The sequence below is a fragment of the Myxine glutinosa genome, chromosome 12 (genome assembly GCF_964187855.1).
Source record: "Myxine glutinosa chromosome 12, kmMyxGlut1.1, whole genome shotgun sequence".
Lineage (NCBI taxonomy): Eukaryota > Metazoa > Chordata > Myxini > Myxiniformes > Myxinidae > Myxine > Myxine glutinosa.
Window position 1 is genome coordinate 98,454,456 of NC_136272.1, and position 24,350 is coordinate 98,478,805.

General features: G+C 46.7%; 1 protein-coding gene and 1 long non-coding RNA gene across 2 annotated transcripts in view; one reads left to right on the forward strand and one right to left on the reverse strand.

The window, feature by feature from the left end:
- Nucleotides 1–5,827, reverse strand: part of LOC137437330 (uncharacterized) — a 58,652-nt gene extending 52,825 nt beyond the window's left edge. The window contains exon 1 of the long non-coding RNA XR_010986460.1: nt 5,731–5,827. This is a non-coding gene — a long non-coding RNA (uncharacterized LOC137437330). The remainder of the gene's footprint in view (nt 1–5,730) is intronic.
- A 3,103-nt stretch (nt 5,828–8,930) lies between these two features.
- THEM6 (thioesterase superfamily member 6) overlaps nt 8,931–24,350 on the forward strand; it is a 28,831-nt gene continuing 13,411 nt past the window's right edge. Inside the window, exons 1-3 of the mRNA XM_078766126.1 lie at nt 8,931–8,978; nt 9,089–9,304; nt 18,281–18,359. Of these exons, the coding sequence (XP_078622252.1) occupies nt 8,960–8,978; nt 9,089–9,304; nt 18,281–18,359 (314 nt within the window). The 5' untranslated portion in view covers nt 8,931–8,959. The remainder of the gene's footprint in view (nt 8,979–9,088; nt 9,305–18,280; nt 18,360–24,350) is intronic.

The window sequence follows — 24,350 nt, forward strand, 5'->3', positions numbered from 1 at the left end:
CAAGTGCTCTATGTGAATTCAATTTGGCATCCTCTGCTACTGTCAATTGGAGTAAGAGTAAAGCCTTGTGTCTTGGTCCTTCTGGGTTATTTATCCCACCTTCCCTGCGTAATGCTTTGCAGTGGAGGTATGATGGTGTTAAACATCTCGGTGTGTTTCTTGGAAATGAGACCTTTTCCTTAAAGAACTGGGATCAGATGGTTGATCACATCTCCCATATCCTTAATTGTTGGAAAAGATTGTCCAGCCTACTGTCTTATAGAGGTCGAGTGCTGATAATTAATAACTTGGCTGCTTCCAAACTCTGGCATCGGATGACTGTCTTACAACCGCCCAAATCGCTAGTCATTAACTTGCAGCGTATCCTTGTTAATTTTTTCTGGAACGGCATGCACCGGCTCCGAGCTGATCTTCTAAGTGTCCCCTTGGATAAAGGAGGTCAAGGACTTGTGGACATTACCAGTAAAATACTGGCTTTTTGACTAACCACCTTGCGCCAACTTCTCTACAAGGAAGTCCTGTCTTGGCGGCCCCTGGCTTCTTGCTTGTTGCAGCAAGCGGGTAAGCTCAGGTGTGGCCCCGAGCTCTTTCTACTCGATCTGCAGCGAATAGACACCTCCTTGCTGCCCTCCTTTTATCGAAGTCTCGTGAATGCCGGTCAGTGCCTCCTTCCAGTACGAAACAAGGATACATATAAATTTTGGAATTTAATGTGTGAACCCGTTTTCTACAACAGCCTATTTTGCCATGACTGCCAAAGTAGGTCCCTAATTCAATCTTTTATCGAATCTGGTTTTTTTTCTTGTCAAGGATTTTGTTAATCATACTTATTCTGGATGGCAGACCCCCAACCAGATTTCGGAAGTATGCAACGTTACCTCAGCCCGACTAATTGGACAACTTCTTCGTTCAATTGTTAAAGTGTTCATCTCTTTTAATTTATCATGGCCTCTACTGCATGATGATCAGAACACAAAAACAATGCACCCTGACTTCCCTGATTTTTGTTTTTCTGGTGCTCCTTCCACAAAGCCTCTACAAGCCTGTGCAAAGGCTACTTTGTACGTGCAATGTCTTAATGTTGTCATCTCTGCTAACCCCAATAGCCCACTGACCACCCACTGGAAAGAGCTTCTACCTGTAGGGGCTCCATCCTCTCCTACCTGGCTGTCGATGTACGCATTACCTGTGTCTAAACGTGCCGGTGATATACAGTGGAGGCTTGCACACTATTCTTTGCCTTCCAACGTGTTTCTTAAACGACTGAACCTCGTGATATCTGATGACTGCCCTTTTTGCCATCACTCCGAGGACACTTTCCATGCATATGTCGGATGCCAAAGGCTGGCTCCACTTTTTCAACTCCTGAAATATGTCTTCCAGAATTTCGGTTTTTGTTTTTCTTCTTATCTTTTTGTGTACTGCATGCCTGTGTCTAACGAGAATGTCGATTCTCAAATCGTTAATTTTTTACTTGCCGAGGCGAAACTCGCGATATATATACACAAAGAATTAAGTTAAGCACCCCCCCCCGTTTTTTTACAACCTCGCACATTACAAGTTTGTTGTCGTCAAAACAGTGTAATATACCCATGATATTGCTATATTTTCTGGAGAAGTGATATTATGGTCACATAAAAACATAACAATCATGCCGTTTTCAATATTTTATTCTGAATAATTTAAGGTGAAATTTTTTGGGAATTTTAGGCATATTTTCACCTCAATTTAAGTATGGAGCTATAGGTCCATCACGGACAGTGTGGATGACGTTTATGTTTTCTAACGTACAGTCATTGTTCTGAGAAGACCTCTAGCGATCTTTGCGTCAATAACGTGTGTAGGACCCACGTGATCGGATCACTGACTCAACCCTACGTCTCATAGACCCTGTAAGCCGTCGTATGCGTTGCTGTGGCAGGTTGAACCCCCTCGAGCACGTTTGGGACATGTTGGGACGACAAATTGCGAAGATGGTCCCTCCAATAGCCAATCTGGATGAATTGGAACGTGCATTACATCGGGAATGGAACAACCTGCCACAGCAACGCATACGACGGCTTACAGGGTCTATGAGACGTAGGGTTGAGTCAGTGATCCGATCACGTGGGTCCTACACACGTTATTGACGCAAAGATCGCTAGAGGTCTTCTCAGAACAATGACTGTACGTTAGAAAACATAAACGTCATCCACACTGTCCGTGATGGACCTATAGCTCCATACTTAAATTGAGGTGAAAATATGCCTAAAATTCCCAAAAAATTTCACCTTAAATTATTCAGAATAAAATATTGAAAACGGCATGATTGTTATGTTTTTATGTGACCATAATATCACTTCTCCAGAAAATATAGCAATATCATGGGTATATTACACTGTTTTGACGACAACAAACTTGTAATGTGCGAGGTTGTAAAAAAAACGGGGGGGGTGCTTAACTTAATTCTTTGTGTATATTACGCGGAAGAGTCGGGTCTCTGGGACAATCTCACCGGAATGCAGTATTTTGTTAGCCTTTAAAGGCCTTGTGTCTGCCGGCCTTAAAATTTAATTTAATTTTTACCGAGAGACTTCTCGGCTTGATCACTTTGTTCAAAAATGGTGCAAAGCTGAACCCTGTGTAAGGTGGAGGGAGATGAACTTTTTTTGCTGCTATAATTATAATAAATGTCATGTTTTTCAATTCCTTGTTTTAATTATTTTGTTGACTACTATTGAATTACTTGCTTTGTTGTGCTTTTTTAAAATACTTTTGTAATAAAAGACCTTAAAAGTCAGTCTCAGTCTCAGTCTCAGTCTCTCTCTCTCTCTCTCTCTCTCTCTCTCTCTCTCTCTCTCTCTCTCTCTCTCTCTCTCTCTCTCTCTCTCTCTCTCTCTCTCTCTCTCTCTCTCTCTCTCTCTCTCTCTCTCTCTCTCTCTCTCTCTCTCTCTCTCTCTCTCTCTCTCTCTCTCTCTCTCTCTCTCTCTCTCTCTCTCTCTCTCTCTCTCTCTCCAAACGGTCTCATTTTTGACTCTCCTTGGTTCTGGCATTCGGATCGGGCGGTCGCTTTTGTTTTGTGTCCCTGGCTTGACTGTTCCTGGCTTGTGTACAATCGTGGAGAGGAAGAGGTAGAAGCGGACTCGATCTCTCTCTTGTGCGGCTTGGGATTGAACGGGGGGGGGGGGGGGGGGGACGGGGGGACGGGGACGTTTGCCTGACTGGTGCATGGCTCGGTGGGTGTGCGGGCGCGCTTGACCGGCGCTATTGTTCGGGGCGCTTCGACGCGAGGTCCTCTTAGCGACCGTTCCCACCAAAATACTCATCGAGACCACAGAGCTGAGTGCCAAATCAAAGGGGGGATTTTCTTTTAATTTTCTTTAATCATTCCCTTGTCTCTTTTGTGTGTCTGAGTGGAGGGTCTCTCACCTTAGCCTTATAGTTACTTCAACATTCATTTTTAACTCATTGCTTTAATTTCATTAAATTCATTATTTGTTGCATTTTACTTTTGTGTCGTGTTTGTTTACATGTCTGTGGGTTCGAGTAATAAACCCCAAGGCGGCCGTCCGTTCAGCTAAGGCTTTGGGGCCTTTCCGGCGTGCACGAAAATATAATTCCGCCAAGTTTTGAAATACGCCTCAGAGTTTGACTGTTCGGCTATCTATCCAAGGCTGGTCTTCATCGGCCACGGACTTGACAATATCCTCCAGCGCGCGACATTTCCGGGACGCCTTTGGTGCCCGGTGATGCCGCCATGCAGCATATGGAGACAGAATTGCGAGGAAGCGGTGTATAATAATGGATTGATTAATTTTCGGAATCAAAATAAATAATAATCATAAAATAATTAATTTCTTAATCAATTGGCTAATAGCATACCTAAACCTTTTAGGTAGAGAGATTGGCTACACAGTGTGGGCTAGCTTGCAAAGTGCCCTGAGACCAAATCCATCCCAGAATAGTTGTCGTCTTGAGACAGATGACAGTCTTTGGGGCAGATAGGCACAGATCGCATCGTGACAGGGAATGTTTTACAAGTTGCCAGTTGAGAAGAAATTCCTCAGGACTGTTACCACCGCAGTAGAGATCATCTGCAAGCTTGACGACTTCCCCTCCCTCATTTCTAAAAGATCACCTAGGATATAACAATATAACATGTCAATTCTTCAAGGGAGGTTTTGGATCTCGGCATGCCCATGGCAGATCAAGTTTATTCACAAACACCCGCAACTCAACAAGTTTATCTCTGGTGTACTGGGGAAGGTGACCTTTGAGTTGTGGAGGTAGTGCAGGTCCCATGCTGACATTGGCCTAGGAGGGTCCAGCTTTGCCATTGCAGCCTGAGAATGCCGGATCAAAAATGTTAAAAACGTCATCGTACTCCTGAAGGAGTGTATGGAACTGAGCACGTGCGTGGAGAGGCAAAGCGTGATCTGGGTCCACAAGAACAGACTCTGAAAACATCTGATGGTGCTTTTGCTTGGATTGCTTCTGAAACAGATGTGTCATGTCGTCCTGTGGAGGTTGTGAATCTAGGTTGTCAGGGGTGAACACAGGTCGTACATGGGCAAAATGCACATTGCGAGACAAGACTTGAGGTTTATGGGAGAGGTTTGCGATGCAAATTTTGTCAGCAACACTATTTAAATTCCTTGTCACCAACACTGTCACTGTCACCAACACTATTTAAACTTTGTGGAGGCCAAGTGTTAGGTTAGATGGTCTGGCACACCCTGGTCCTGAAGGAAGAGACATAGTGGAGGAGTCTCCAACTAGCACTTGGTGTTTGGCTGGTTCAATTTATACATTGTTGGTTTCCATGAAAGTGGCGCCTGCAAGTACCTCAACATCCAGGTTCTCCATGACCAAGCCCTCAAATGTAAGATTGTGATGGTCTCTGGACAGAGAACTGTGTTTCACCAACACCATGCGAAGGAGATGAACCATCAGCCTGGTGAGCAGATTGGGATGAGCTTTTGACGGAGACACTGAGTCTCTTAGCTGTGGAAGCATGAACCATGTTGCCTGTGGCTCCACTGTCAATGGTTACACGAATAGCATGATGCTCAAAGAATGTGTCCAAGTGGGGGGACTAACAACTCTGTCAATAGAGTGTAGCTAATTTCATCACATAAAGAGTGGGCTCCTCATCACACTCCTCATGTGTGTGCCGAGAGGGAATGATGAGGTTTGGTCTTGTTCGGTGGGGACGAAACGGACTGCTGCCTCTGGAAGGAGGAGGTGGAAGCGCAGAGAGCCTTGGCATCAGCAGACGTGTGAATCTCATCTAGCATCGAATCCAAGACTTAAGAGATCTCAGGCTTGAAGGACACCAGGGTGCGTGCCCTGAGCTTGGTGCCTTAGCTCTGTTTCACTAGACGCGGGAGGCTAGGATGAATGGGTTGTAGCCAGCATAGGACCACGATGTTCTCCAGTGAAGGTGACATTTCCATGTCATCCTCTTCAAGAGATAGGCCGTGATGGCTGAACCCATCTTTCAGCAAGAGGTCATCCTTAAAGAAAGCCATCAGGCGTCTTTCATCTGATAGGTCCTCATGCCTTTCATCTGACTGCATTCTAAAGTCAGCCAGGTGTAAGAGGTGGGCACCGGTGGCCAGGAAACCATAATGCAGGCGGGATGGTCTGCCATATTGAAGCAAGTGACATTGATGCTTTGATTATAGAGTTTCGTGCAATAACTGAGCAGTAATTCGCTTTCTGACCAAGCATCAAATCCAGTAAATTTACCTTTTGTTGAGCTGTAAGTCCCTGGCAAGTACCAACACGTTCTGTGCCTCTCAATCCATGAAGAGGGTTAGCCTTCGTTGTCTTCTCCCAGGTGAAACTATCGAGGAAGAGGGCAAAGTTGGGTCGAGTGTCAAAGTGTAGGTGAGGTTCTGGCAGAACTCCCACCCACTGAGGATCATGAGTATACACTACATGGCCAAAAGTATGCAGATACCCCTTATAATTAGTAGATTCGGCTGTTTGAGCCACAACCATTGCTGACAGGTATGTATAATCAAGAACACAGGCATGCAATCTCCATAGACAAACATTGGCAGTAGAATGGGCCATACTGAAGAGCTCAGTGACTCTCAACGTGGCACCGTCATAGGATGCCACCTTTCCAACAAGTCAGTTCGTCAAATTTCTGCCCTGCTAGAGATGCCCTGGTCAACTTTAAGTACTGTTATTGTGAAGTGGAAACGTCTAGGAGCAACAAAAGCTCAGCCACAAAGTGGTAGGCCACACAAGCTCACAGAACGGGACCACCAAGTGCTGAAGCGCGTAGCACGTAAAAATCATCTGTCCTCGGTTGCAACACTCCCTACCGAGTTCCAAACTGCCCCTGGAAGCAACGACAGCACAACAACTGTTTGTCGGGAGCTTCATGAAATAGGTTTCCGTGGCCGAGTAGTCGCACACAAGCCTAAGATCACCATGCGCAATGCCAAGCGTCGGCTGGAGTGGTGTAAAGCTCGCCGCCATTAGACTCTGGAGCAGTGGAATCTCTGGAGTGATGAATCACGCTTCACCATCTGGCAGTCCGACGGACGAATCTGGGTTTGGCGGATGCCAGGAGAACGCTACCTGCCCGAATGCATAGTGTTACTGTAAAGTTTGGTGGAGGAGCAATAATGGTCTGGGGCTGTTTTTCATGTTTCTGGCTAGGCCCCTTAGTTCCAGTGAAGGGAAATCTTAACGCTACAGCATACAATGACATTCTAGACTATTGTGTGCTTCCAACTTGGTGGCAACAGCTTGGGAAAGGCCCTTTCCTGCTTCAGCATGACAATGGCCCCATGCACAAAGTGAGGTCCATACAAAAATGGTTTGTCGAGATCGGTGTGGAATAACTTGACTGGCCTGCACAGAGACCTGACCTCAACCCCATTGAACACATTTGGGATGAATTGGAACACCGACTGCGAGCCAGGCCTAATCGCCCAACATCAGTGCCCGACCCCAATGCTCTTGTGACTGAATTGAAGCAAATCTCCACAGCAATGTTCCAACATCTAGTGGAAAGCCTTCCCAGAAGAGTGGAGGCTGTTATAGCAGCAAAGGAGGGACCACTCCATATTAATGCCCATGATTTTGGAATGAGATGTTGGACAAGCACATACGGGAATGATGTTCGGGTGTCCACCTACTTTTGGCCATGTGGTGTATGATGGCACCAGGAATATAACCACAAACAAATTACAACTGGAGGCAATCAATCTGGGGTTCGGTGACGATCATGAAGAAAGCCCTTGGAATAAAACTCTGAAAAATTTGAACATCTTCAATCTTGGTCCATGAATTGTGGATACTTTGGGTCCTGGGAGGACTCCGTTCCACCTGAAATCCGCAAATTGAGTCTTTACACAAGTTATACCCAATTGCCAACGACAATATGATTACACTTACAGCACTACACATAAATGTACACACACGAGACTACAGCCTACCTGGGTCAGAAACGACCCCGAAGTCGGTTTCCATCTCAGACGAACAACTTCATTTTCCCACAATTGTCTTCTTTCGACATCTGCAGGGAATCTTCACATTCTGCATCCCTCTTGCTTTTCACATTCTGAATCAACAGCGTTGCTCGATGTACAAATAACGCAAGCGACGAATATTGTAGTTCGCAGTTAATAGTATCAAAATGGCGTACACGGACCACGTGACCATAATTTCCGGACACGTTATGCCGCAACTCTCCAAATCAGGGACTCCAGTCTCCAGGCAGGGGTTTCCCGCTAGTGTTCGTAAACCAAGCAATTTTGAGGGAATTTACAATCTTGGGAATTTAACAAACCCACATGCTTCCCGCTTTATATGCGCGTACTGAAAATCAAGATACTGCGAGAGTGTGACCCCGGCGAGTGAGATAAAATAATGTGGCAAAATATGTAATATTTAAATACAAAATAATTATTAAATAAAGAAATTATTGCAAAATATCTAATAAAAAAATATATAAAATATCGGCGAGTAAATAATTGCAAAATATCTGGTAAATTAAAGCACATCAAACGTGTCGGGTGTTCCGTTAGCAAGCAGCTTGCTGCCACTTTCCAAGCTAGTCGTTCCGAAACAACCACTTTGCAAGCCGCTCGGCAAGTGGACCAGGCGATTAATGGAGGTGCTGCGTTACGTCACCAAAAATGGCCGCCGTAGCCGTATTCAAAACGATACCACAACCAATGAACTACATAATAAATCTTTATTGGCCCATATTCAGGGAAATTATTATTTGGTGACACCGTAGGTTGACCATCATTAAAACATAAAGTAAGTTGACCATCATTAAATGTTCAGGGTCGGCATACCTCTGTTTATGTATACTTACTCGTAATATTACTGAAACGTGCGTTTCATACTTTTATTATTACTTCTTACTTTGTAAACTAAATCTTAAAAATGTATAAAATGCAAAAAAACACCCCTTTCCGAAATGTACAATGGTAGAGTCCATATATAAGCTTGGCTAGAAGTAGAAGCTCCTCCTCCTCACTCCCCATTTATTTATCTTTATTTCCCTCTTCCTTTTCCTCATAACTCGAGCCGCTGCTAGCACAATAAATTTGTTTGAAGAAGTTGTTATAAGAGGATTAAGTAAAACTGAAAATGACGGCCCGCACAGCATTTGCTCGAGTTCCACGACAACGTTCTTTCCATGGAAACCGCCATGTTGTTAAGCGGTGCCGAGCACTCCGTTCCGTTAGAGTGCTTGCTTGAGCGCTTTGAATCAAGCAAGCCGCTCGGTGAGCGATAACAAGCTGCTTGCTAACCGAACAAACCCCTGTAGTGACAGGTGATTAGCACAACACTCGCAAAAGGTACAATTTTCAGAAAAGTCCCCCCGAGATGCATCATACATTCATACTCCCCTCAAAATCTCTTGAGGAAACCACGCCATATTTGGAATAAAGGACCGCCCACACGATGACGTCATCGCAGAGACCCATATATGGGCTGATGTATGGTGTATATCTTTCGAAGTAAGATTGCTAATCTAATCATTCGGTGCTCGGCAATTCCCTGTCCAGGGGCGTTATAAAGTGGCCGTATAAGCCAGGGTGCAACCCTAACCTCCTGTATTCCGGTCTAGGCACCACGAGGAGGGTGGTCTCCGGTGGATTGACCTCCCCTCCCCGTGCGAGTCATTCTTCTCCAATCATGGATCCTGCAACATTAGCGCTTCTCGCTCTCGTCGTTCTGCTGCTCAACGTGGACGTCTTGTACTTTTTGCGCCTCTTTGTCGTCATCTTCAAAGGGTTCGTGTGCAAGCAGCAAAAGGACATCTTGAAGGAACATGAGATTCCCGGTACGTGCGGCTCGGTACGCGCTCGAGGCCTACCCGGGAGGGGGTGCGCCTCGGCCTCGACTAGCGTCACCGTGCGGGCACCGCGCGTCTCGTTACGCAACGTGAGGGACCGCTCTCCCGCTCCCGTGAATCCGAAACCTTGTCCACCTTCGACGGCCGGACGATGGACATCGACACGAGTGTCGTGCATGTCCATGCTGAACGGATTCTATCCCTCACAAAAATCGGTCCATTTATTACGTACGCGGTGTTCGCTCCAGCAAGGTGGAAACAGGCAAAACGAGCTGAACGTGACGACAAAAGGCACCAAATGCTTGTGTTGACTGAAATATCGATTCACATGAACATTCCATGAGCATTTATTTTGTATCAAACAAACCTTTTTCTTTTGTTTTACATTTAAACGACGTTAACCGATTTAATAAGTGGACAATTTAAAGTAATCATTCACCGTTGAGAGATGGGACCAAAAACAATACAAAGCACATCTCAAAAAGTTGTGGATGGATTCGGATGAAACTTGTGCATGAGTTGGGAAGGTGACAAAAATAAGCCAATGAGATTTTATTTCAGGTTCGGATCCAGATCCGGCCTATCAGCGGGATACAAAACGTAAACTATTCAGGCTGGCAGAGATAGGTATGCGTTCAACCAAGTACCGTTCTTGTATACCGTGTACTAGGTGATCAACCATCATATGTGGCCTATCTACTCGGTGATCAATCCTCATATGTTATCCTATCTAGTAGGTGATCAATCCTCATATGTTATCCTATCTAGTAGGTGATCAATCCCCATGTTATATCATGTACTGGGTGATCAACCCTCATATGTTATCTTATGTACTCGGTGATCAATCCTCATATGTTATCCTATCTAGTAGGTGATCAATCCTCATATGTTATCCTATCTAGTAGGTGATCAATCCTCATATGTTATCCTATCTACTATGTGATCAATCCCCATGTTATATCATGTACTGGGTGATCAATCCCCATGTTATATCATGTACTGGGTGATCAATCCCCATGTTATATCATGTACGAGGTGATCAATCCTCATTGTTATCCTATCTACTATGTGATCAATCCCCATGTTATATCATGTACTAAGTGATCAATCTTCATATGTTATCCAATGTACTAGGTGATCAATCCCCATGTTATATCACGTACTAAGTGATCAATATTCATATGTTATGCCATGTACTAGGTGATCAATCTTCATATGTTATCCCATGTACTAGGTGATCAATCCCCATGTTATATCACGTACTAGGTGATCAATATTCATATGTTATGCCATGTACTAGGTAATCAATCCCCATGTTATATCATGCACTAAGTCATCGATCCCCATATGTTATCCCATGTACGAGGTGGTCAATCCCCATGTTATATCATGTATGAAGTGATCAATCTTCATATGTTATCCCATGTACTAGGTGATCAATCCCCATGTTATATCACGTACTAGGTGATCAATCCCCATATGTTATGCCATGTACTAGGTAATCAATCCCCATGTTATATCATGCACTAAGTGATCAATCTTCATATGTTATCCCATGTACTAGGTAATCAATCCCCATGTTATATCATGTACTAAGTGATCAATCTTCATATGTTATCCCATGTACTAGGTGATCAATCCCCATGTTATATCACGTACTAGGTGATCAATCCCCATATGTTATGCCATGTACTAGGTAATCAATCCCCATGTTATATCATGCACTAAGTCATCGATCCCCATATGTTATCCCATGTACGAGGTGGTCAATCCCCATGTTATATCATGTATGAAGTGATCAATCTTCATATGTTATCCCATGTACTCGGTGATCAATCCCCATATTATATCATGTACAAAGTGATCAATCCCCATATGTTATCCCATATACTAGGTGATCAATCCCCATGTTATATCATGCACTAAGTGATCAATCTTCATATGTTATCCTATGTACTAGGTGATCAATTCCCATATTATATCATGTACTAGGTGATCAATCCTTGTGTTTACCATGTACTAGGTGATCGATCCTCATATTGGAGCACGAGCAGAAGTACCTGGCATTCCTGGGTACCTTTGCTACTTCTCATCCTCCCACCTCTTCCCCTTTCTCCGGACTCACACCGTCCTCACCCCTCCCTCCTTCCACCTGTACCCTCCTCCTCTACCCTCAACCTCCCACCTCCCTCCTCCCACAAAGGATTTTTCGCATGAAGTAACCTATATTTGGCGAAGTTAGCTATAGGTGGCAACGTTTTTTTCCTACAAATTCTTATTTCACCCTCGAGGGTTATGTCGTTAGTTGAGCAGTAAAATTAACTTTAAATCGATTTATAGGTTGTTTGTACTATTTTTGAAAAATTATCGCATTTGTGGGGTCACGTGACTCCTTCACCAAACTTAGCCATTTTTGTCACATCTTAACAGTTATTTTACACATCTGATGCCATGTTTGTGTCACTAACAGTGAATAAGGCATGTTTAACCATGTTTGGGAAAAATAAATAATTAAAATAAAACCCGCTTTCGATTCCTACGAACCTTTAACTTGACATGACATGTGTCATGTCGATCTGCGGTTATAGTAAACACTGCCGGAAGCGCTTGCCAAACTCTCATTATATGGCGCAGCCTTCCTTTCCCCTCACACTCTCTGGGCACCTACAGAGATTGAGGAGAGGAAGGGGTGTCAAAGAATGTGCGAATTGGACAAATGAAAACTTTTTAGCAGTTGGAACTGCTGTTGAGCTCTATTCGGAATTTTAAATTTTGAAATTTGGTTCAGGTTCAGATATTCTAGAGCTTATTGCATATCATTTGTAAAACGTGCACAGAAATTAAAGGCACAAACACAGGCCTGGCTATATCGAAAATCGAACACAAACACTGGCGTAGCTCTTTGGACGATTGAACACGAACACTGGCGATTGACCACGAACACTGGCGATTGACCACGAACACTGGCGATTGACCACGAACACTGGCGATTGACCACGAACACTGGCGATTGACCACGAACACTGGCGATTGACCACGAACACTGGCGATTGACCACGAACACTGGCGCTTGACCACGAACACTGGCGCTTGACCACGAACACTGGCGCTTGACCACGAACACTGGCGCTTGACCACGAACACTGGCGATTGACCACGAACACTGGCGATTGACCACGAACACTGGCGATTGACCACGAACACTGGCGATTGACCACGAACACTGGCGATTGACCACGAACACTGGCGATTGACCACGAACACTGGCGATTGACCACGAACACTGGTGATTGACCAGGAAAACTGGCGATTGACCACGAACACTGGCGATTGACCACGAACACTGGCGATTGACCACGAACACTGGCGAAGGGGGTGGAGGGAGAAGTATAAAACACAAGGACACCAAAGACTTCCAGGACAGAAGTTGGTATTTCAAAAAAGTGGAATTGGGGTGAAATTAGCGGGGGTAGAAAAGATCAAGGTTTTGGATGGGGGAAGATAAGAGATGGTGGTGAACAGCAGTTTTAAAGACCTGGAGGGTGGAGTGGGATTGAAGAGAGTGAGGGAGTTTGTTCCAGAGGCGGGAGAAGAGAGGAATGAAGGAGTGAAGGTGAGCAGAGAGTCTTGATTTTGGCAGTTTGACCATAAGAGGGTTGCAGGCAGATCTTGTGCGACCTGTAGGAATATTTGCGGGACAGAGCCCAGAGAGAGCTGGGGGGGCAAGGCCAGAGAGGAGTTGGTAGAAGATGGAAAGGCCACCAACCTGCCTGCGGTGAGTGAGTGAGAGGCCCTTGGAGTTAGCTTCATCGCGGGAGATTCCAATGATTCTGAATGCTTTGGTTTCAACAGCGTGAAGACGAGCTAGGTGTGAGGCAGGAGCACCAGCCCAGAGGGGAGAGCAGTATTCCATTGAGCTGCGGATGAAAGCCTTGTATGTGGTGAGGAGCTCAGGTGTGCCAAGGAAGGACTTTGCACGACGGAGGATGCCCAGTCGGCGACTGGCTTTGGAGGCCAGATTTGAAATGTGGTTTTCCCAGGAAAGATCATGGCAGATAGTGAGACCCAAAAGCTTGAGTGGCAGAACTTCTTGGAGAGGATTATTCAGAAAGTGGATGGGAGGGTTGTCCAGTCGGTCTTTTCGGAGAGACATCGTAAGAGTGTGAGATTTGTCAGGATTGAAAGACATGTTCCACTTGTTTGCCCAGTCTGTGATTTTGTGCAGGTCTGCAGAGAGTGAGGAGGCAGCAGATTGCCGATCTGAGGGATGAAGAATGGAGCGACAGAGAGTAGAGTCATCAGCAAAGAGATACAGAGGATTTTCAAGAGAGTCAGAGAGATCATTGATGAAGACCAGAAAAAGCACAGGGCCCAGAACACTGCCTTGTGGAACTCCAGCCTGAACAGGAAGAGGAGATGAGAGAAACCTATTCAGGGCCACACGTTGACTACGACTAGAGAGGAAGTCCGCCAGCCATGCATGGAGATTTCCATGGATACCAAAAGAGGAGAGTTTGGTGAGCAGAGCGGGGTGCCAGACCGTATCGAAGGCACGTGATATGTCAAGGGAGACTGCTCTAATTTCCTGTTTGGCATTGAGGACCTCCATCCATTGTTGAGAAAGCAGAAGCAGCATGTCCAGAGTAGAGTGTCCAGGTCTGAAACCAAATTGATGATCAGAGATCAAGCCATTGGAGAAGAGGAAAGATTTCATATCTGAAGCAATGATGGATTCCATGACTTTGCTGATAATTGGGAGAAGGCTGATTGGTCTGTAGTTGCTGGGATCTGTTTTTGCACCTTTTTTGTGCAAAGCGGTGATGTTGGCAGATTTCCAAGCAGATGGAAGATGACCTTGAGCAAAAGAGAGGGTGAAGAGAACAGAGAGAGGGAGTGAAAGAGCGGAAGAACAGGATTTTAGGACCCGTGGGCTGATGCCGTCAGGTCCAGTTGCAGAATCCGAGTCGAGGGTTGACAGAAACTTTTCCACCTTGTCAGGAGGAAAGGACACAGAGTCCAGGAGTCCAGCTCGATGATCTCTCAATGATCTTCCAGTGATCTCCACGGTCGCCACGGTCTCCTCAAAGTTTTGACTCAGTCCAAAACAATCTCTCAACGATCGCCAAGGGAAGCGATCTCTCAACGAACGCTCAAGGAGCGCTCAACGATCTCATCGATCTCCCAATGATCTCTCAGCAATCTTTCAATGAACGCCAAATTTTTCCACCCCGAAGGTAGAGATGGCTGAGTGATCAGTGAGGGATCGCTGAGCGTTCGATGAAAGACCGGGGTGGAGATTGCTGAGAGATCATTGGGCGATCAATTTCCGCTTGAGAGATTGTTGAGCGTTCGTTGAGAGATTGGGGAGAGATTGCCGCGGTGATGAGAAGTGCGGCATTGGGGGCTATGAATACGGGTGCTAAACCCCCTATTTTTCATTCTCTCTGTAGACTTGCTGAAGAACACAAGAACAAGAACAAGAACTGAACAAGAACTGAATGAAAGGCATCAGGAAGAAGACCAAGAAGCCAAGACCGAGATCCTCTGAAGGTCAAAGTGCTGGTCAAGGTGGTCTAGGTGGTCCCGAAGTTCCAGAGGAGGAAGCTGCTGGAGACGCTGACGAACGTGACGAAGCTCATGAACGTCATGGTCGTGGACGCCGTATCTCTATCTCCCAAACATTTACACAGAAACGGTTTTTTCGAGGCTTTGGAGATCGTTGAGAGATTGGGCCAATTTTTGATTGCTCAATGGTCACCCAACGATCTCCGTGCTGTGTAAAGGGGGCCTTACTGAATGGTTGTTGGCTACCTTCGGGAGCTCATCCGCCCTTTTTAGCGGGTTAAACTTCAACGAGGGGAAAACGGGCTGACCAAGGATAAGCCTTTTTTTTCTTTTTTTTCTTTCCATGAGCACCACATTAATTGTCTTGAAAAGGTGTGTTTAAATGTACCCAAATACCCAGTTTCTATTCATGCACTCCCATGGAGATCCCTTTGTATGCATGCAAAGTTTTGGGCTGCTAGGTTTCATGGTTTTAGAGTTATGGAGGGAAGATACACCTACATACACACATACAGACACACATGCATATACAGACACACATGCAGACACACACACACACATAACACATGCACACACACACACACACACACAACACATGCAGACACACACACACACATATAACACATTGTTACGGATTCGTAACTTCCGTTATTGGGGTTTTCACCCACTTGACGTAGTTCTGATCTTATGTACTATTATTATCTTCAAAAGGTTTATTATTCAGGAACGGTTATCTAAAGTTAAAAAGGCTAACTTTAAATGATACAGGAAACCGAACCGGAAGAGAGAAAGAGGAGGAAGTGGCGCGAGCAAAGTCGGAGAAGACGCATGACGTCAGCGCTCCGTAACGAGCCAGATCTACCGACAGTCGCGAGGGAATTTTGAGTTCCTTGAAAGGACTTGCGGCGATAGGAAGTATCGCTGGAGGGGGAGAAATCTGCGTAATCAGATTTGGGCGCTGTGATTCCGACGAATCCTCGCCTCGTCGCATCGGCTCAAGCAGGAGCCGTCGGCCATTTTGAACCCCGCGCTTCGGATACCAACGAAGGTTTTGCCTCGCGTCATCTTCACGCCAACATCCTACCGTCTGTCGGGGATGTGTGTGTGCGACCGCTTCGTCTCCAATTACGTTGCGGGTTGCTGAGTGAGCGGTGAAGGTGCGCCTCTGGAGGGCGCCCTTGTACAGTTTGGCGGGGCGATCTCCAAGGCCAACTGTACGCGCTTCGGATATCGACTGGAGAGCGAGATTCGGGCTTCGACCGGATTTCGTTCTATCGACCGCTGGAGCGAATCACATTCGCCTTGGGAAAAGTTATAGAGACATTGAGGAGTGTCCTTTCACTCGCTGGCAGCGCAGTGTTACCTGACTTTATATAGGATATATATAGAGTGCACTCTTATTGGCCATCTGTTATACCGTTATTCCTGTGTGCGATTTCTAATACAATTTTGTTCATTTATAATCATTGGTGTGGTTGCACTATTGATTTTCAACACAGGGTAACATATTCTTTCTGCCGGGGCTCCTCTCGGGGTTCGGAGGTTACCGAGACCAGGAGATTGTAGAGGACTCCGTAACAACATGCAGACACACACACACACACACACACACACACACACACACGCACACGCAGACACATACACACACACATAACACATGCAGACACATACACACACACACAACGCATGCAGACAAATACACATAACGCATGCAGACACACACACACACACACACGCACACACACACGCACACACACAGTCACATGAAAAAGTAAGTACACCCCATGCAAAGTTTTGGGCTGCTAGGTTTCATGGTTTTAGAGTTATGGAGGTGAGATACACATACATACACATACAGACACACACACAGAACATACACACACACACATGCATATACAGACACATGCAGACACACACACATAACACATGCAGAGACACACACACACACACACACACACACACACACACACACACACACACACACACACACACACACACACACACATATATACAGACAAGCACACATGCATATACAAACACAAGCACATACAGACACATACACACACACGCACATTCAGACACACACACACACACACACACACACACACATTCAGACACATACACATACACACAAACACATACAGACACGCACACACACAAACAGACACGCATACATGCATATACAAACAGGCACACATGCATGTACACAGACACGCACACATGCATATACACAGACACACACACATGCATATACACAGACACGCACACATGCATATACACAGACACGCACACATGCATATACACAGACACGCACACATGCATATACACAGACACGCACACATGCATATACACAGACACGCACACATGCATATACACAGACACGCACACATGCATATACACAGACACGCACACATGCATATACACAGACACGCACACATGCATATACACAGACACGCACACATGCATATACACAGACACGCACACATGCATATACACAGACACGCACACATGCTTATACACAGACACGCACACATGCATATATACAGACACGCACACATGTATATACACAGACACGCACACATGCATATACACAGACACGCACACATGCATATACACAGACACGCACACATGCATATACACAGACACGCACACATGCATATACACAGACACGCACACATGCATATACACAGACACGCACACATGCATATACACAGACACGCACACATGCATATACACAGACACGCACACATGCATATACACAGACACGCACACATGCATATACACAGACACACACACATGTATATACACAGACACGCACACATGCATATACAGACACATAGACACCTACAGACACCTACAGACACCTACAGACACCTACAGACACATACACACACACACACATACATACATACTGTATCGGCTTTATATATATTATCCATCCACCACTTTCTTTTCCTACCACTGAGGTTTCCACTATTCCCCTATGTGTGCCTTATTCGCCCAATAAAATATCGATTGCCATCTGTGATCAGACGTCGTGTGTGTGTTGGGGTTTAGACACAGTGCAGGCCTCACGCCTCTGAGAGGAGACTGTATTATTTGGTTGAAATCTGGTTGTTTAATGGCAGGTGGATTGTGTTCCATAGCCATGATAAATACCTGGGCGTGTGTATGTTGAAAATTGTGTGACATTATACAAGATCTCCATGGATTGCAAGGGCATGTTCTCTCAACCAAGGGCTTCCTCACGTGAACCCAGAGTACAGTAAAGAGCCATTGGTGGCTGATGCGGAAGGTTATCATGCACGAGTCGCGTTGTGGGAAAGCCGTGTGTGCTGTGGATTGGCCTGGTGATAGGCCCCGGGGGATTAAAGCCTTTTTTGTAATTTTATTTTTCAGGAATCGTTCTCTTTGGAGATCTCGATTACATGCTGCATATGAACAACGCTCGCTACCTGCGCGAATGTGACTTTGCTAGGTATGAGTTCTGAAATACCTCAATGCATCAATTCATCCTTTTGTTAATTTTGAGGCAACGTTTGTTCTCAAGGACTATGTTTCAAAATGTAAACTGTACGATGGCTACCTTTAAATGTAAAATGGCTACCTTTAGTGTCGTCACGCATAATGGCCCGTTTTTGAACATACACGATCCAACCAAATGTGTTATACAGACACACATGCAGACACACACAGACACACATGCAGACACACACAGACACACATGCAGACACACACAGACACACATGCAGACACACACAGACACCCATGCAGACACACACAACACATACAGACACACATACATAACACATACAGACACACACATAACACATGCAGACACACACACATAACACATGCAGACACACACACACATAACACATGCAGACACACACACATAACACATGCAGACACCCACACATAACACATGCAGACACACACACATAACACATGCAAAAACACACACACATAACACATGCAGACACACACACATAACACATGCAGACACACACACATAACACATGGAGACACACACACATAACACATGCAGACACACACACATAACACATGCAGACACACACACATAACACATGCAGACACACACACACACACACGCGTGCACACAAACATACACACATACACACAAACACACACATATACAGACACACGCACGCACACACACACATACAGACACATACACATACACACAAACACACACACATACAGACACACACACACACACACACATATACATATACAGACACACACACACACACACACGCACACACACACACACACACGCACACACGCACACAGACACACATATACAGACACACACGCACACACACACATACAGACACATACACATACAGACACACACACACACACACACACACACACAAACACACACACACACACACAAACACACACACATACATACTGTATCGGCTTTATATATTGTAACGGTTTTGAGAAGTGTAACGAATCTGAGAAGTGTAACGGTTTTTGAGAAGTGTAACAATTTTGGAGGAAGTGTAACGAATGTGAAAAGTATGGTTTTGTGGTGTGTAACACCCTCGTAATGTAAATAATGGTCGCAGCCGTCCTCCTAGTTAATCTATCTATAATTCCAGTAATCTCTGTCTGTACGTTTGTTTGTCTGTGACCGCTGTTTCTCGACAACCACGGGTCCGATATACTTTTAACTTGCCAGGTATATTGCTGGGGACCCGAGGATGTGCCTTTTCAAGGTTTCATATTAATCGGACAATTACTTACCGAGCTATGTCCAAAAAACGATTCAACCAATCAGAGAGCAGCGAACGATCGCGTGTGCCGAACGTGGCGGGCACACTCTGCCTCGGATGGCACATTTGAGAGCGTATTCATTTATTTCACGTTTGCAAACTATGTTGGCGTTAAACTATGTTTTACAACTAATAAAAACGAATTTGCGATTCATTCGCTTTCCTGCGCGTTTGTGCACGCGATGGCGATTTCTTTACCAAACTCCGGAAGCCGTTCGCTTTGGACCAAACCATTGCATGTAAATAGAGGGGGGGGGATATAATTTTAGATATAGATATAGTACGGGCATGCCCTAGTTCCATGAAACTTACACACAGGCCACGATATATCTTTTTAAATAGTGTATTTCCTTATTCTATGTAGGCTAAATATGTGTTTCCCACTAGATTGACTGCATTGTATCAAACGAAATAAGCGTAGGCCCTTTCAATTTCCCCAATCATCTCCGCTCTCCAAAGTTCCTTTCAAAAGCGGTGCGAGTGGTGTTCAATCCCGCAAGCCGCCATTGCCCATGTGCTCATCTCGGAGAAGAGGGGGGGGGGTAGGAGCCGCCAACTCACAGGCGTGGCACGTCGTCATGATCGAAGGAGGAATCGGACAGCCCTAACAGCCAACCAGCACCGCGGTTAGCGACCCGGTAGGCGTGCCCTCGCAGCTTGATTGCGGTGAGTGAGTGAAAGGCCCTCAGAGTTAGCCTCATTCTGAGATTCCAATGATTCTGAAAGCTTTGGTTTCAACAGCGTGAAGCCGTGCTAGGTGTGAGGCAGGAGCACCAGCTCAGAGGGGAGAACAGTATTCCATCGAGCTGCGGATGAAAGCCTTGTATGTGGTGAGGAGCTGAGGTGTGCCAAGGAAGGACTTCACACAACGGAGGACGCCCAGTCGGCGACTGGCTTTGGAGGCCTGCTTGGAAATGTTCTTGGAAATGTTCTTTGGAGGCCTGCTTGGAAAAAGGCTTGATTCCGCCCGGAGTGATAAAAGCGACTGGAAGGGACTGCTTCAGGAGATGAGCGAAGAGGTGACATACGAGAGGAGCGGTGAGCGGTGAGATGCGAGACGCTCCAAGCCAAAGAGGAGAGGTACTCGGAGAGGAAACCAGCTAAGGAGAGACGCGCTGAAAGGAGGGAGACCGCTCCACCAGAAGGAGAGGAGCAGGTGTGACCGAGCCAGCGCGTGACGTCTAGAGCATCGGCAGCGGATACGCGACGGAGGGTTTTCCCGCCAAAAACGCGAGGAATTGAGAGCTGCTGCCTCCGACCCTGCCTCCCTCTCCAGCAATCCACCTCAAGCCATACCTGCCTGCAATATCCCCCGTGTAAGTGTGAACGTCGTCTGTCCTAATCGTTGTCCTGGGGTTAAGTAAATTGAATAGTATAAGCTAACGATGCACTGTGTGACTGCTTCTTCCATCCATTGCTGTAAATAATTTTGGTCGCTCTTTCTTTTTGCTTGTGTGTGTATAATAAATCTGTTCTTCCTCCGTACTCTGTCTTCTTCTCTTTTCCTTCTCTTTCGGTCGCTTTAGAGGTTTCCCGATTGAATATCTGTGGTGCGATCTGGTCAACGTTGGGGGAGTCGGGCCAATTGGGGATCCTGTTAGGTCGCGGTTGGACCATCCGCTCGGCCCATCGTAACATCTAAACCGCGATCAGTAACAATATATTATCCATCCACCACTTTCCTTTCCTACCACTGAGGTTTCCACTATTCCCCTGTGTGTGCCTTATTCGATATTCGATTTGAATCTTGGAACACCCCTTTCCATTCGTGAGAATTGCCTTGCGATTCGCACGATCACGAATAAATATCGGACTACGAGTCTCACTGATTGCTTTCGGAGCATCATGTCCGGTCCAAGGAGTTTACGGAGTTCTGACGAGTAACAATCAGCTGTGATATTCAAAACCTTCAACCTTTCCACACATCTTCAAACTGACGGAACAGAATCCCGTAATGAAGTGGAATACTATAGGGAACACCAATCCTAGCCATGAATGTGTCATACCATGGACAATTGCATGGACAATTGGACGAAACACGTCTATGTTCTTCAGACTCAAATGTACGGTCCATTGGGTGTTTTGGAACATCAGTTGCAAGCTTCGCAACAGCAACCACCACCACAAACGTGAAACGATGAGGGGACGCACTATGCGAGGAATAGGGAAGAATCCCATCTGTAACCTACCAAAAGCTGGTACCGCACATTAGAGTAAGGTTTTGAGAAGATTGGAGCATGCGAGGCCCCACGAGGTATGGAATGGCTTCACACCATCACTTGTTATGCATTGACAACTATAGCGAAGACAATAGCGCGCCATTGCGAATCCCCACGCTTCCCACCTATAGCGAAGTTGAAAGATGGCAAAACCTTCCACCAGGAATGCCCAATGTCCAATTTTGAGGTTTTTTTCTGGATTTTAACCCCGGTGACTGCAAGTTCCCTGTCCCTGAGGCATGAACCGGGGGTAAAATCCAAGAAATTATTACATACTAGCAGAAGTACCCGGCATTGCCGGGCGGGGGAGGGGAGGGAAGGGGGAAGGGGAGGGGAGGAGGGGAAGGGGTAGGGGGGAAAGGGAGGAGCATGGGGGAAAGGGAGGGTGGAGGGGGATGGGGAAGGGGTAGGGTGGGGAGAGGGTAGGGTGGAGGGAGAAGGGAAGGGTAGGGGGAGGGGAGGGGGGAAAGGGAGGGGGAGCGGGAGGGAGGGGGAGCGGGAGGGAGGGGGAGGAGGGAGGGGGAGGGGAGAGGGGAGGGGGAGGGGCGGAATCAAAGAGGGGGGGGGGGATTATTACATACTAGCAGAAGTACCCGGCATTGCCAGGCGGGGGAGGGAAGGGGAGGGGAGGGGGGAGGGCAGAAAGGAAGGGGTAGGGGGGAAAGGGAGGAGCATGGGGGAAAGGGAGGGGGGTGGGGAAGGGGTAGGGCGGAAAGGAAGGGGTAGGGGGGAAAGGGAGGGGCATGGGGGAAAGGGAGGGGGAGGGGAGGGGGAGAGGAGGGGAAAGGGGAGTGGGGAAGGGGAGAGGGTAGGGTGGAGGGAGAAGGGAAGGGGAGGGGAGGGGGGAAAGGGAGGGGGAGCGGGAGGGAGGGGGAGGGGAGGGAGGGAAGGGGTAGGGGGGAAAGGGAGGAGCATGGGGGAAAGGGAGGGGGATGGGGAAGGGGTAGGGCGGAAAGGAAGGGGTAGGGGGGAAAGGGAGGGGGGAGGGGAGAGGAGGGGAAAGGAAAGGGGAGTGGGGAAGGGGAGAGGGTAGGGTGGAGGGAGAAGGGAGTGGGAAGGGTAGGGGGAGGGGGGAAAGGGAGGGGGAGGGGGGAGGGGGAGGGGGAGGGGCAGGAATGCCCAATGTCCAATTTTGAGGTTTTTTTCTGGATTTTAACCCTGGTGACTGCAAGTTCCCTGTCCCTGAGGCATGAACCGGGGGTAAAATCCAAGAAATTATTACATACTAGCAGAAGTACCCGGCATTGCCAGGCGGGGGAGGGGAGGGAAGGGGGAAGGGGAGGGGAGGAGGGGAAGGGGGAGGGGAGGGCAGAAAGGAAGGGGTAGGGGGGAAAGGGAGGAGCATGGGGGAAAGGGAGGGGGATGGGGAAGGGGTAGGGTGGAAAGGAAGGGGTAGGGGGGAAAGGGAGGGGCATAGGGGGAGGGGAGGGGGAGAGGAGGGGAAAGGGGAGTGGGGAAGGGGAGAGGGTAGGGTGGAGGGAGAAGGGAAGGGTAGGGGGAGGGGAGGGGGGAAAGGGAGGGGGAGCGGGAGGGAGGGGGAGTAGGGAAGGGGAGGGGGAGGGGGAGGGGCGGAATCAAAGAGGGGGGGGGAAATTATTACATACTAGCAGAAGTACCCGGCATTGCCAGGCGGGGGAGGGAAGGGAAGGGGGAAGGGGAGGGGTGGGGGGAGGGGCAGGAATGCCCAATGTCCAATTTTGAGGTTTTTTTCTGGATTTTAACCCTGGTGACTGCAAGTTCCCTGTCCCTGAGGCATGAACCGGGGGTAAAATCCAAGAAATTATTACATATTTCATGCATCCCCCAATGTTGATTGCATATACAAAGCTTCATTTAAAAAATAAAAAAAATTTACGTGCCCATAATTCCATTTTTGGTATTTCACCTTTTGACCCAAACTCAGGGGGGCAGAGCCAAAAATGATACTTCGCTTGCACCTTCGTGCCATGTAGTGACCATCACTACCAAGTTTGGTGAATTTCTTTCTGCACAACCATTTAAGAGGAGATAGTGTGAGGGACGGACAGACGGAACCAATTGCAATAAACAGACCCGTTATTTATTTATTTATTTTAACAAGCGTGGGAATAAGAAATTGTGTCCCATGACGTTCGGTAGCTTAAAGTGGACAAGAAACCACAACTCCGACAATGCCTCTCACCCTCGACCAGCAGGCATTGATTTCTCACTAACGGATAACAGCTGTGCAATCTGGGAAAACTCGCTTATAAAAGTGCCCCATGCAGTTCCAGGGCCCAAAACAATTTGAAAACTTTTTCAGTGAACGTCTTTTTATGGATGGAGACATTAATCATCCTCAACGGATTCCTGCCATGAAAGCCACCATTGGCTAAGGGTGGTGAGTGTTCAGAAGGTTTAGCTACTAGTCAGGTTCACTATGTTTTTTCATTCAAAATTTTTGGAGATTAGCAAAACTATACATTT